This window comes from Protopterus annectens, chromosome 9.part0, assembly GCF_019279795.1.
Source record: "Protopterus annectens isolate FY-2018-M chromosome 9.part0, PAN1.0, whole genome shotgun sequence".
NCBI lineage: Eukaryota > Metazoa > Chordata > Ceratodontiformes > Protopteridae > Protopterus > Protopterus annectens.
In genome coordinates this window covers 1,912,309,686-1,912,325,244 of record NC_056743.1, presented here as the reverse complement: position 1 = coordinate 1,912,325,244, position 15,559 = coordinate 1,912,309,686, and the positions used below count along the sequence as shown (strand labels likewise).

General features: G+C 42.9%; 1 protein-coding gene across 1 annotated transcript in view; it reads right to left on the bottom strand.

Moving 5' to 3' along the window:
* Window positions 1-15,559, bottom strand: part of GPR108 (G protein-coupled receptor 108) — a 1,998,409-nt gene that overhangs the window by 1,587,395 nt on the left and 395,455 nt on the right. The window contains exon 4 of the mRNA XM_044082382.1: window positions 13,039-13,121. Coding sequence (XP_043938317.1) covers window positions 13,039-13,121 — 83 coding nt within the window. The remainder of the gene's footprint in view (window positions 1-13,038; window positions 13,122-15,559) is intronic.

The window sequence follows — 15,559 nt, the reverse complement described above, 5'->3', positions numbered from 1 at the left end:
AGAGTCTCTTCACTGAATTATTCTCAGCACTTGCCCGTTTTCTGCCTACTTCCAAGAGTACCCTCACTGAATTATTCTCAGCACTTGCCTGTATTCTGCCTACTTCCAAGAATAACCTCACTGAATTATTCTCAGCACTTGCCTGTTTTCTGCCTACTTCCAAGAGTACCCTCACTGAATTATTCACAGCACTGGCCTGTTTTCTACTTCCAAGAGTACCGTCACTGGATAATTCTCAGCACTTGCCTGTTTTCTGTCTACTTCCAAGAGTACCGTCACTGAATTATTGTCAGCACTTGCCTGTTTTCTGCTTACTTCCAAGAGTACCCTCACTGAATTATTGTCAGCACTTCCCTGTTTTCTACTTCCAAGAGTACCCTCACTGAATTATTCTCCGCACTTCCCTGTTTTCTGTCTACTTCCAAGAGTACCCTCACTGAATTATTGTCAGCACTTGCCTGTTTTCTGTCTACTTCCAAGAGTACCTTCGCTGAAATATTCTCAGAACTTGCCTGTTTTCTGCCAACTTCCAAGAGTATCCTCACTGAATTATTTTCAGCACTTGCCTGTTTCCTGCCTACTTCCAAGAGTACCCTCACTGAATTATTCTCAGCATTTGCCTGTTTCTGCCTACTTCCAGGAGTACCCTCACTGAATTATTCTGAGCACTTGCCTGTTTTCTGCCTCCTTCCAAGAGTAGCCTCACTGAATTATTCTCAGCACTTGCCTGTTTTCTGCCTACTTCCCAGAGTACCCTCACTGAATTATTCTCAGCACTTGCCTGTTTTCTGTCTATTTCCAAGAGTACCCTCGCTGAATTATTCTCAGCACTTGCCTGTTTTCTGCCAACTTCCAAGAGTACCCTCACTGAATTATTCTCAGCACTTGCCTGTTTTCTGCCTACTTCCAAGAGTACCCTCATTGAATTATTCTCAGCACTTGCCTGTTTTCTGCCTACTTCTAAGAGTACCTCAATGAATTATTCTCAGCACTTGCCTGTTTTCTGTCTACTTCCAAGTGTACCCTCACACTGAATTATTCTCAGCACTTGCCTGTTTTCTGCCTACTTCCAAGAGTAGCCTCATTGAAGTATTCTCAGCACTTGCCTGTTTTCTGAAACTTCCAAGAGTACCCTCACTGAATTATTCTCAGCACTTGCCTGTTTTCTGCCTACTTCCAGGAGTACCCTCACTGAATAATTCTCAGCATTTGCCCATTTCTGCCTACTTCCAAGAGTACCCTCACTGAACTATTCTCAGCACTTGCCTGTTTTCTGCCTACTTCCAAGAGTACCCTCACTGAATTATTCTCAGCACCTGCCTGTTTTCTGCCTAGGTCCAAGTGTACCCTCACTGAATTATTCTCAGCACTTGCCTGTTTTCTGCCTACTTCCAAGAGTACCCTCATTGAATTATTCTCAGCACTTGCCTGTTTTCTGCCTACTTCCAAGAGTACCTTCACTGAATTATTCTCAGCACTTGCCTGTTTTCTGTCTACTTCCAAGAGTACCCTCACTGAATTAATCTCAGGACTTGCCTATTTTCTACTTCCAAGGGTACTTTCACTGAATTCTTCTCAGCACTTGCCTGTTTTCAGTCTACGTCCAAGAGTACCCTCACTGAATTATTCTCAGCACTTGCCTGTTTTCTGTCTACTTCCAAGAGTACCCTCACTGAATTATACTCAGCACTTGCCTCTTTTCTGCCTACTTCCGAGAGTACCCTCACTGAATTATTCTCATTACTTGCCTTTTTTCTACTTCCAAGAGTACCCTCACTGAATTATTCTCAGCACTTGCCTGTTTTCTACTTCCAAGAGTACCCTCACTGAATTATTCTCAACACTTGCCTGTTTTCTACTTCCAAGAGTACCCTCACTGAATTATTCTCAGCACTTGCCTGTTTTCTACTTCCAAGAGTCTCTTCACTGAATTATTCTCAGCACTTGCCCGTTTTCTGCCTACTTCCAAGAGTATCCTCACTGAATTATTCTCTGCACTTGCCTGTTTTCTACTTCCAAGAGTACCCTCACTGAATTATTCTCAGCACTTGCCTGTTTTCTGAAACTTCCAAGAATATCCTCACTGAATTATTCTCAGCACTTCCCTGATTTCTGCCTACTTCCAAGAGTGCCTTCACTGAATTATTCTCAGCACTTGCCTGCTTTCTGTCTACTTCCAAGAGTACCCTCACTGAATAATTCTCAGCACTTGCCTGTTTTCTGTCTACTTCCAAGAGTACCCTCACTGAATAATTCTCAGCACTTGCCTGTTTTCTGCCAACTTCCAAGAGTACCCTCGCTGAATTATTTTCAGCACTTGCCTGTTTTCTGCCTACTTCTAAGAGTACCTCAATGAATTATTCTCAGCACTTGACTGTTTTCTGTCTACTTCCAAGAGTACCCTCACTCTGAATTATTCTCAGCACTTGCCTGTTTTCTGCCTACTTCCAAGAGTAGCCTCACTGAAGTATTCTCAGCACTTGCCTGTTTTCTGAAACTTCCAAGAGTACCCTCACTGAATTATTCTCAGCACTTGCCTGTTTTCTGCCTACTTCCGAGAGTACCCTCACTGAATTATTCTAAGCACTTGCCTGTTTTCTGTCTACTTCAAGAGTACCCTCACTGAATTATTCTCAGCACTTGCCTGTTTTCTGCCTACTTCCAGGAGTACCCTCACTGAATTATTCTCAGCACTTGCCTGTTTTCTACTTCCAAGAGTACACTCACTGAATTATTCTCAGCACTTGCCTGTTTTCTACTTCCAAGAGTACCCTCACTTAATTATTCTCAGCACTTGCCTGTTTCCTACTTCCAAGAGTCTCTTCACTGAATTATTCTCAGCACTTGCCCGTTTTCTGCCTACTTCCAAGAGTAGCCTCACTGAATTATTCTCTACACTTGCCTGTTTTCTACTTGCAAGAGTACCCTCACTGAATTATTCTCAGCACTTGCCTGTTTTCTGTCTAGTTCTAAGAGTACCCTTCACTGAAACATTCTGAGCACTTGCCTGTTTTCTGCCTACTTGCAAGAGTATCCTCACTGAATTATTCTCAGTCCTTGCCTGTTTTCTACTTCCAAGAGTACCCTCACTGAATTATTCTGAGCACTTGCCTGTTTTCTGCCTACTTCCAATAGTACCCTCACTGAATTATTCTCAGCACTTGCCTGTTTTCTGCCTACTTCCAAGAGTACCGTCACTGAATTATTCTCAGCACTTGCCTGTTTTCTGTCTACTTCTAAGAGTACCCTCACTGAATTATTCTCAGCACTTGCTTGTTTTCTGCCTACTTCCTAGAGTACCCTCACTGAAATATTCTCAGCACTTGCCTGTTTTCTGCCTACTTCCAAGAGTATCCTCACTGAGTTATTCGCAGCACTTGCCTGTTTTCTACTTCCAAGAGTATCCTCACTGAATTATTCTCAGCCCTTGCCTGTTTTCTACTTCCAAGAGTACCCTCACTGAATTATTCTGAGCACTTACCTGTTTTCTGCCTACTTCCAAGAGTACCCTCACTGAATTATTCTCAGCACTTGCCTGTTTTCTGCTTACTTCCAAGAGTACCGTCACTGAATTATTCTCAGCACTTGCCTGTTTTCTGCCTACCTCCAAGAGTATCCTCATTGCGTTATTCGCAGCACTTGCCTGTTTTCTACTTCCAAGAGTACCCTCACTGAATTATTCTCAGCACTTGCCTGTTTTCTACTTCCACGAGTACCCTCACTGAATTATTCTCAGCACTTGCCTGTTTTCTGTTTACTTCCAAGAGTACCGTCAATGAATTATTCTCAGCACTTACCTGTTTTCCGTCTACTTCCAAGAGTACCCTCACTGAATTCTGAGCACTTGCCTGTTTTCTGCCTACTTCCAACAGTATCCTCAGTGAATTATTCTCAGAACTTGCCTGTTTTCTGTCTACTTCAAAGTGTACCCTCACTGAATTATTCTCAGCACTTGCCTGTTTTCTGTCTACTTCCAAGAGTACCCTCACTGAATTATTCTCAGCACTTGCCTGTTTTCTACTTCCAAGAGTACCCTCACTGAATTATTCTCAGCACTTGCCTGTTTTCTGTCTACTTCCAAGAGTACCATCACTGAATTATTCTCAGCACTTGCCTGTTTTCTGCCTACTTTCAAGAGTACACGCACTGAATGATTCTCAGCACTTGCCTGTTTTCTGGCTAGTTCCAAGAGTACCCTCACTGAATTATTCTCAGCACTTCCCTGTTTTCTGTCTACTTCCAAGAGTACCCTCACTGAATTACTCTCAGCACTTGCCTGTTTTCTGCCTACTTCTAAGAGTACCTCACTGAATTATTCTCAGCACTTGCTTGTTTTCTGCCTACTTCCTAGAGTGCCCTCACTGAAATATTCTCAGCACTTGCCTGTTTTCTGCCTACTTCCAAGAGTATCCTCATTGAGTTATTCGCAGCACTTGCCTGTTTTCTACTTCCAAGAGTACCCTCATTGAATTATTCTCAGCCCTTGCCTGTTTTCTACTTCGAGTACCCTCACTGAATTATTCTCAGCACTTGCCTGTTTTCTGTCTACTTCCAAGAGTACCCTCCCTGAATTATTCTCAGCACTTGCATGTTTTCTGTCTACTTCCAAGAGTACCCTCACTGAATTATTCTCAGCACTTGCCTGTTTTCTACTTCCAAGAGTACCCCCACTGAATTATTCTCAGCACTTGCCTGTTTTCTGTCTTCTTCCAAGAGTACACGCACTGAATTATTCTCAGCACTTGCCTGTTTTCTACTTCCAAGAGTACCCCCACTGAATTATTCTCAGCACTTGCCTGTTTTCTGTCTACTTCCAAGAGTACACGCACTGAATGATTCTCAGCACTTGCCTGTTTTCTGCCTAGTTCCAAGAGTACCCTCACTGAATTATTCTAACACATGCCTGTTTTCTGTCTAGTTCCAAGAGTACCCTCACTGAATTATTCTCAGCACTTGCCTGTTTTCTGCCTACTTCCAAGAGTACCCTCATTGAATTATTCTCAGCACTTGCCTGTTTTCTGTCTACTTCCAAGTGTACCCTCACTGAATTATTCTCACCAGTTGCCTGTTTTCTACTTCCAAAAGCACCCACACTGAATTATTCTCAGCACTTGCCTGTTTTCTGTCTACTTCCAAGAGTACCCTCACTGAATTATTCTCAGCACTTGCCTGTTTTCTGTCTACTTCCAAGAGTACCCTCACTGAATTATTCTCAGCACTTGCCTGTTTTCTGTCTATTTCCAAGAGTACCCTCACTGATTTATTCTCAGCACTTGCCTGTTTTCTGTCTACTTCCAAGAGTACCTTCACTGAATTATTCTCAGCACTTGCCTGTTTTCTACTTCCAAGAGTCTCTTCACTGAATTATTCTCAGCACTTGCCCGTTTTCTGCCTACTTCCAAGAGTACCCTCACTGAATTATTCTCAGCACTTGCCCGTTTTCTGCCTACTTCCAAGAATACCCTCACTGAATTTTTCTCAGCACTTGCCTGTTTTCTGCCTACTTCCAAGAGTACCCTCACTGAATTATTCTCAGCACTGGCCTGTTTTCTACTTCCAAGAGTACCCTCACTGAATTATTCTCAGCACTTGCCCGTTTTCTGCCTACTTCCAAGAGTACCCTCACTGACTTATTCTCAGCACTTGCCTGTTTTCTGTCTACTTCCAAAAGTACCCTCATTGAATTATTCTCAGCACTTGCCTGTTTTCTGTCTACTTCCAAGAGTACCCTCACTGAATTATTCTCAGCACTTGCCTGTTTTCTACTTCCAAGAGTACCCTCACTGAATTACTCTCAGCACTTGCCTGTTTTCTGTCTACTTCCAAGAGTACCGTCACTGAATTATTGTCAGCACTTGCCTGTTTTCTGCTTACTTCCAAGAGTACCCTCAATGAATTATTGTCAGCACTTCCCTGTTTTCTGTCTACTTCCAAGAGTACCCTCACTGAATTATTCTCAGCACTTGCCTGTTTTCTGCCTACTTCCAAGAGTACCCTCACCGAATTATTCTCAGCACTTGCCTGTTTTCTGCTTCCAAGAGTACCCACACTGAATTATTGTCAGCACTTGCATGTTTTCTGTCTACTTCCAAGAGTACCCTCACTGAATTATTATCAGCACTTGCCTGTTTTCTGTCTACTTCCAAGAGTACCCTCACTGAACTATTCTCAGCACTTGCCTGTTTTCTGTCTACTTACAAGAGTACCCTCACTGAATTATTCTGAGCACTTCCCTGTTTTCTGCCTACTTCCAAGAGTACCCTCACTGAATTATTCTCAGCACTTGCCTGTTTTCTACTTCCAAGAGTATCCTCACTGAATTATTCTCAACACTTGCCCTTTTTTCTACTTCCAAGAGTATCCTCACTGAATTATTCTCAGCTCTTGCCTGTTTTCTGTCTACTTCCAAGGGTACCCTCACTAAATTATTCTCAGCACTTGCCTGTTTTCTGTCTACTTCCAAGAGTACCCTCACTGAATTATTCTCAGCACTTGCCTGTTTTCTGTCTACTTCCAAGAGTACCCTCACAGAATTGTTCTCGGCACTTACCTGTTTTCTGCTTACTTCCAAGAGTGTCCTCACTGAATTATTCTCAGCTCTTGCCTGTTTTCTGCCTACTTCCAAGAGTACCCTCACTGAATTATTCTCAGCACTTGCCTGTTTTCTACTTCCAAGAGTACCCTCACTGAATTATTCTCAGGACTTGCCTGTTTTCTGTCTGCATCCAAGAGTACCCTCACTGAATTATTCTCACCACTTGCCTGTTTTCTGTCTACTTCCAAGAGTACCCTCACTCAATTATTCTCAGCACTTGCCTGTTTTCTACTTCCAAGAGTATCCTCACCGAATTATTCTCAGGACTTGCCTGTTTTCAGTCTGCTTCCAAAAGTACCCTCACTGAATTACTCTCAGCACTTGCCTGTTTTCCATCTACTTCCAAGAGTACCCTCACTGAATTATTCTCAGCACTTGCCTGTTTTCTGCCTACTTCCAAGAGTACCCTCACTGAATTATTCTCAGCACTTGCCTGTTTTCTGTATACTTCCAAGAGTACCCTCACTGAATTATTCTCAGCACTTGCCTGTTTTCTGTCTACTTCCAAGTGTACCCTCACTGAATTATTCTCAGCACTTGCCTGTTTTCTGCCTACTTCCAAGAGTACCCTCACTGAATTATTCTCAGCACTTGCCTGTTTTCTACTTCCAAGAGTACCCTCACTGAATTATTCTCAGCACTTGCCTGTTTTCTGTCTACTTCCAAGAGTACCCTCACTGAATTATTTTCAGCACTTGCCTGTTTTCTACTTCCAAGAGTACCCTCACTGAATTATTCTCAGCACTTGTCTGTTTTCTACTTCCAAGAGTACCCTCACTGAATTATTCTCAGCACTTGCCTGTTTTCTGTATACTTCCAAGAGTACCCTCACTGAATTATTCTCAGCACTTGTCTGTTTTCCGTCTACTTCCAAGATTACCCTCACTGAATTATTCTCAGCACTTGCCTGTTTTCCATCTACTTCCAAGAGTACCCTCACTGAATTATTCTCAGCACTTGCCTGTTTTCTGTCTACCTCCACGAGTACCCTTACTGAATTATTCTCAGCACTTGCCTTTTTTCTGTCTACTTCCAAGAGTACCCTCGCTGAATTATTCTCAGCACTTGCCTGTCTGAGGTTATTTGTAGCCAAACTAAAGCCTGGGTGAAAGGGCAGGAGGGACAGCAAGAATAGACAGGATGCCCTGAGGCCTGTGCAATAGCCACTTTAGCAGGGGGGCTCCTTTCCCTAGAAAGAGCTTTCCCTTCTCTTAGCTTGGAAGCATTATTCTCCAGCCACTACCTCTTAGTACCCCACCTCTTCTTAGGTTGGGGTTTTTGTTTTTTCTACCCTTTGAAGTTAGACGCCTTCTTAGGGGAGAACCTTGGAATATGAAACATTCTAGACATTACATGCATCAATCTATCGCTATCATGACATTGTTTGAGAACCTGGGTAGCAGCTAGACCAACACAAATTCAGGACTTAAGGAGAATTCAAAATCTCATTTTTTAAATCCTCAGCAATAACCCAGTTTATGTAATCAAGCATACCTTTTCAATACAACAGAAATAACTGCATTCCTAAAAAATTCAGTCTGCACCTTCCCAGATGCTTCTTAAAGCATGCTTTGTTTCTAAAGTGTGTCATGTTTCAATTTCATGCACATAACACTTCTGTTCAGCAGGCAAAGATACAGCAAAGTTATCTAAACCGTAAGCACAATACAAAATCATTTTCCAAATAAAGCCCTGATAATTTAAAATTCTAAAGACTAAATTACTTGACTGAGCTGACTTTATTTCTCTGAGATTCTAACCACTGGCCAGTTTAATTCAGAGGTGTAGATTTAGAAGACGCCAAGGCTCTTTTGTTAGAGTTGGTAGTTGGAGTAAACACAAGTGGGTCAGCTGACGAAGGAGCCAAGAGAGGTGCAAGACGAGAACACACATTCGACTTCCTCACTGTCTTTTTATGAGCTTGTTCACTAGCAAAATGGGTGCAGCATGCAATTTTATAGACATCTTCTCAGGCCAGTAACAGAAGGAGTAACAAACAAAACATCTGGAAACTCATGCTCAATAAAGACCATAAGCTCTTTCTAATTTCTGGTGTAGCAGTACATTTCTTCCAGTTAAATACATATGTAAACCTAGCTATTATCTGTGTAAAGATGAACATTATCTTAGGTTTCTGAGGTATGTTAGCCTTCCAAAGGATCAGGCTGGACGGACTCAAGAGTGTTCACTACTGCCTGCATTTAAGTTCCTATCAAAATCAGCAGCATAAAGAAGGCAGCCCCAAAGTCATTCAGAACAGGAGCACAGACTCCAAGATTAGCTGATTGTAAGACACTCAGGTGAGGAAACCACATCAGTCACATACATTGTAATAACCTGTCTGTGTGGTGAAACTTTAGTGTCTTCTTACTATGAACTACACAGGAACACAAAATAATCTTGGAACAAAGTATTACATCTGACAGGGGATCTCTTACCCCAGACTTCTCCTGTACCACAAGGGTTTAGGTCCACCATACCTGAACAAGATTGTGAATATGTTGTTGCCTTTAGCTGACCTGCAGACCACTTACCTTTTCCCCATTAACACCTGGTGTGAGCCTGCAGCCCTATATGGTACAGGATTGGAATACATCCTCTGGGGTTGTTCCACTAACAGCAAGATAAGGCATGTGTATGTTGATATTTTTCCTTTCACGTGCAACTAGATTTGATTGGGGGCAGCTTTATCAGGATCATAAAACTACACCAAGTAACAGTGGCAGTCTCTGGAACACAATGTCACTGTTTAGGTGGTGGACAAGGAAACAAAGCAGCAATCACTGACCTGCACAATGGTGTAATATTCAAGTAATGGTTACACCAAGTGACAATGGTGGTGACTGACATACACACTGTGTACTGCTTAGGTGGTGGACATGGGACCAATAGCAGCAATCACTGACATGCACACTATTGTACTGCTCACATGGTGATTATGCCAAGTAACAGTGCCAGTGGCAACATTCATTGGAACACACTGATACTGCCTAGTTTGCTGATCCTTTGAACTGTGAGGGGCTGACACAGGATGCCCACTGGAGTCTGTAAAAATGTTTTCAGTATCTAGTACCCAACAGTCTGGGGTTATAGAGTGGTTCCCTGCAATTACCCAAGGAAAGCTGGGGTGGAGAGGGGTACGAGACAAACTGGCAAAGATAGTTACAAGTTTTATTCTTCGAGTCAGTTGCCAGAGATACATTACATTTTCTTTTAAACTGTTCTTTCCCAGATTTTGCTGACCTGATTTGAAGGGTTTACAATAAAATGGTCCTGGATTGGCTGAAACTTAGGAACCTGGAGGAAACTTCTTTTCTTTGAAACCTGGGAACATGACATAAGAACAACTGCTTAACTCCAGTAGTTTACTTCAACTGCAGAGTCACCAAACAGCAAGTTCTTACCTATATGAGCATTTAATAGTTGAGCTTGGACATCCTCAGGGAAGGACTGTAACCTTAACAAAGCATACCTTGTCACAACAGTAGCAGCTGATCTAGTGGCAGAGTCCACAGCAGTGGAGTCATGTTTAATAGGGTGTTTAGCTATGTGAGAAGCAGAATTAAGCGTGTGTGGAAAAAGATTTTGCATCAGACTTAAGACAATCTGCAGAAGTTTCCCCCATATTACTCAAAATGGATAGAACGAACTTGGTCATTTGGATTTGTCATTTAATAGCTCTCAGAAGTGTACACTTGTCACTACATCTGTCAATGGCACTGCTGCGTTACCATCAGGAATGGGATCAGAGGAAGAAAAGATTCTAGTACCTTTGTCAGGATTCAGGGAAATGTAAACAGAAGGATTTTGATTAAGATACTCAGGAGTATCCGGAGCCATGTAAACGCTGTCAAACTTCTTACGGGCTGCAGGTGGGCAGTCCAGAAACAAAGCTGCTGAAAAGGCATCTTCCAGTGCTCCAAAACTGGATGGATAGCAAAGATCTTACAAGTATCAGTGTTCAGAAGGTCACAGTACTTTGTTAGGGAGTTAGAAACCTCTTTGCCCTCCCACTTAACCAAGTCTGTGATTTTAACAATAGAGTCACCAAAGAAAATGTCATCATTAGTGAAGTTTGAGGCTGAAGTTTCATCTGTCTCAGATCCAACTCCAGTGGATACAAACATGAGAGGTATAATCTAGCCCTTCTTGGTCTGAATGAAACAAGCACTCCTCAGAAGGCATAATCTAGCTCTCCTAGGTCTGAATGCAACAATCTCTCCTCAGAAGTTATAATCTAGCCCTTCTTGGTCTGAATGCAGCAATCCCTCCTGAGAAAACAGGGAACTCGTTAAAGAAATGAAATAGAACAATGAAGAAGGCGGCAGAGAAGACTGAATTCCTTTAAAGAGCCCTTGAGCAAAACTGAACCAGTTCTCCTTGTTGGCTTTTTGACTGGAAGGGATTGAAGGAGTGGAAGTGTGCTTAGCTTTTTGAGAATATTTCCAAGAAGTGTCTAGAACTACAATATTCAGAGTGCAAGCTATTGACCTAACCTTCAAAAGCAAGTCACAGACATCCTTTCTAATAGTTGGTGGATACCTTCATCACCCTCAGATAAAGGCCAGTCTAGGTTCTCCTTTCCCCACTACCTCAGCCAAACACTCAATCTTATCAGATGAGCAGGTATCCTCAGTTTAAAAGATACTAAATATGACTTATTAGAAGGCCCAGGACAAGAAGGCAGATGGTCTGGGGATTGCAAAGAAATCTTAGCAGAATTGTCAGCCACAGACCGAATGAGAAATGGGGATGTTCGACTACCATCTAGCTCCTCTCCCAAAGTTATTTTCTTCTTTACCTGATGGGGAGGTCTGAGAGGAGGAGGAGGAGGAGGAGAATGGTGCCACAGGTACACAAGCCACGCCCTGAAGATGTCTGGCTCCTGTAACTCCTTAGAGAATGTAAGCCGAATTCTGATAGTGTTAGAAATGAACCAGCATTTTACAATGTGTTTGGCCCCCAAGCAAAACAACTTCAGTGGGAATCTTTGTCTGCTATTTCGTACTTTCAGTAACTTTTTTTTACTTAAAGACATTATAAAGTTTCATACAAAAATGTTACAGATAAAAAGGAAGGGTCCCCAATGGGGAACATACCTGCCTGAAAACTTTGTGCTGAAGCCAAATATATGAATGACTAAGTGGCAGTAACAAATGTCTGCATATGTAGACTAATGGCAAAGCTTCAGGTTTTGGTGTGTCCATACATCCCTCTTATACTGACATGTCCACTCGTTTAGGGTGGAATTATTGTGCCCAAAGAAGTTGTCTGAGCTTTGCTGACTGGCAAGACAAAGTATCCTTTACAGGATATGTTCCATCTGTAAGGAATACTGCAACAGTTATCTTATGAAGAGCATCTCACAAATCATTCAGGAGAATCATCAATTTAGAACAGCATATGCGACTGCCAGGTCTCTGTTAATGTTAGACTGCAAGGTTATTAATATTCCTTTAAAATAAACTGCAAAACTTCTCAACTTCATAAAATCACATAAAAAGCCAGATATCACAGCTCTAAATTATAGACAGTAATAACTCAACCAGTAAGAAGCCTTCACAAGGTCTGTAAACCCACACCAACCAAAGACTTGTATTTCTTGTTTTGAAGCCTGCATTTCTAACCAGATAATAAAAGTGGGAGACTTGTGCCAGACTACACAACATGTCAGGCACAAACCAAAACTCCATCTACAATGACATGCTCTGGTAAATGCACAAACCACATCTTCATGTATTACTGACTAGACAGGAGACAAAGACCCAAGGCGATACCCAGGTAAAATCTCCTGCTTTGGAAACGAACATAACTAAGGCACAGAGTATGATGGGCCGAGCATTACTGCACCATTAGCCATTAAACCCTCCTTACACAGCCCCCCCCCCCCAAAGCACACAGTCACCAAACCACGATGAAAACAGGATGCAAAGCCTGCTGGGTGAGGAGCAGTTAGTGTGCTGGGTGAGGAGCAGTTAGCGTGCTGGGTGAGGAGCAGTTAGCGTGCTGGGTGAGGAGCAGTTAGCGTGCTGGGTGAGGAGCAGTTAGCGTGCTGGGTGAGGAGCAGTTAGCGTGCTGGGAGAGGAGCAGTTACTGTGCTGGGAGAGGAGCAGTTACTGTGCTGGGTGAGGAGCAGTTAGCGTGCTGGGTGAGGAGCAGTTAGCGTGCTGGGTGAGGAGCAGTTAGCGTGCTGGGTGAGGAGCAGTTAGCGTGCTGGGTGAGGAGCAGTTAGCATGCTGGGTGAGGAGCAGTTAGTGTGCTGGGTGAGGAGCAGTTAGCGTGCTGGGTGAGGAGCAGTTAGTGTGCTTCCTGTCTTCCACAACCAGCTCAGATAATTCTGTAATCAATATGCAGTGTTACACTGCAAGGCAAAGCTTCCAGACACCATCTTCTGCCTTCATCAATAATACCCTCAGGCCATCAGTTTTACTGCCAATACTCACCGCTTCTTTTCTAAATCGATGACAAATGAAAGCACATTATCTTTTTTTGCGGACTTCAAAGGACAGGTTTCAGATGGTTGTCTCTGCAGAAAAAAATGAAGATATCAGATGGCATGTATATAGAGTTAAAGCTCGTCACATAGTAAATAAGGACTAGTGCTAAAAATGCATCATGTGAGCAGGTCTAAATTACAGAAATGTTTTAAAAACGCAGTTGTTTTTAAGCACTGTCATAATAATGCACTTTTACTTGTTTCACTAGAAGGGAGACAAAAGATTTATGAAGCAGAAGAATTCTAATCAATACCACTACAAAATAGTGGAAACAGTTGAAGAAAAAATGTGCTTGCACACAAACAGCTTTGCAAATTAGAATACATTCAGCTGCAATCATTTACTCAAGAACCCACCTTCAGACGCAAACAAGTGTTTGGGATCCCACATTCATGCATGTCACACCTTATTTTCCTGTTTTTGTGAGCTTATATTGTTGATTGCACTTGTGGGCTAAAGTATTGCTTAAAAGTAACAAACAGGCTAATACACTCAAGTGTACCAGCCTTTGATAGCAATTTAGTCGAAAACAAAGCATTTACTGCATTTTTTTCTGTCTGTTTGCAAAAAAAAAAAAAAAAAACAAAAAAATATTTCTCCTTTCCTAAACTTTCCTAGCTAGTTGTTCCAGTGATCAGATTTTGCTGATCCCTGGGCTTTGTATTTGGTTTCTGTGTTCCTCCATTTTCTTGTGTGGCCAGAGGTAGTTTCTTTACTCACCAGTGGGAGTGGGGAGTACTGAGCTGCTTGTTTGTCCTCAGAGGAGTGGTTAGAAGCAGCAACTAGTAATTTGTCGGCCATTTTGGGTCATTTCCTGTTTTTTCCAGCCCCCTGCTATAAAGCACACGTTAGCGCGCTTTAGCGCGGAGCTGCTACCGTTGCACACTAGGGCAGCGCCGGTTAATCAGATTTAAACTATTAGGGCTACCTAAAGTCCACTCTTCAAATTTTCCCTTAAAACTACCTTCCTCAAAGTATACTACTGTTCTATTTAGTGTATCCTACAACTATAAATTATCTCTACTTGACAAGTAGACTATTCTCTATCTGTATAGCGAAGCACTTGCTCCTACAGTACTTATCACCTCGATACAGCACTCTTGTTATAGAAAGTACCCCAAAAAGCAAACCCCATTTCTCGGTCACCCACATCCCCCAGAACCTTTTCTTAAGTTTTTCTGTCTATTCCTTCTAGCATGTCGAGGGATCAGTTGCTAATGTCCTCTCCTGCTCAGCTGGTGAACCTGGGAATATTGAGGCAATGTTACAATTGCCTCATGTACACAGACAACCCTCTCCTCCTCCCACAAAACACAAATACATGCGAGAGATGCAACTATACGGCCAAACTGGAGGCTGAGCTCTCTCAACATAGGACTGGCATGACCAGACAGGAGGAGAAGGTAACCACACACACTATAGACCCAGTCTCACATAATACCATCACAACCTCAAATCATACACATAAACACACAAAGACATACTCGGAGGCTCGGATCAAAAATCTACCAAAACAGCAGAGGCCACCAAAGCAGACACCCAAACAACTACCACCTCAGAACACAACACCTGCAACACATAGACCACACAGTCAGAGTGTCAAGCAGTCACAGCCCTTAAGGCCAAACACAATGCCAGACACACTAGTCATTGGTGACTCCATAGTCAGACACACTGACGTCCCGCTCACCAGACTGAGTAAGGAGAAGGTCACAGTAAGCTGCCTGTCGGGTGCTAGAATCCGCCACATAACACATGCACTCAGGTCTCTCAACAGCATGTACAAGTACGACTCAATCATTGTCCACGCTGGTGTTAACGACCTGAGACGTACCTCCTTGGACTACATGAAAAGAGACATAGAGGAGCTCTCTGATTATGTAGCCCAAGCAGGTATGACCCTGACCTTGAGCAGTATCCTACCTTCACCAAGAATGATGCCACAATACAGAGATAAGATGATCAGCTTTAACAATTGGCTTAAACTCTGGTGTCATTCAAAGGGGATCCAATGTCTGTCTGCCTGGGATGACATGCTGGACAAGCCACGCTGCTTCGCAAGGGACGGCTTGCACTTGTCACCCTGGGATTCCGGATTTTGGCAAAGGCTCTTGCCACCCCATAGTGCCTTTTTAGGCAAGGCTCAAATTCTAAACCTACCACCCTAGAACAAAACAAAGAAAAAACTAAGGGTAATGCTGCTCAATGCCAGAAGTCTCAACCTCAAGATGCACGCACTAGAGGCCCTTCTCAGTATGGAGAACATCGATGTCTGTGCTGTGACAGAAACCTGGTTCAAGGCTCCTGAGAGCACCCCAGCACTATCAGGTTTTACCTCATATCATGCGTTCCGCCCCAAAACCCGGACAATACCAAGAAAGGAGGAGGGGTATCCATATTCATCAAGGACACCCACACCTCAAGATTGGTGGCATCGCGCGATGCATCGGAAACCATCCAGGTGCAA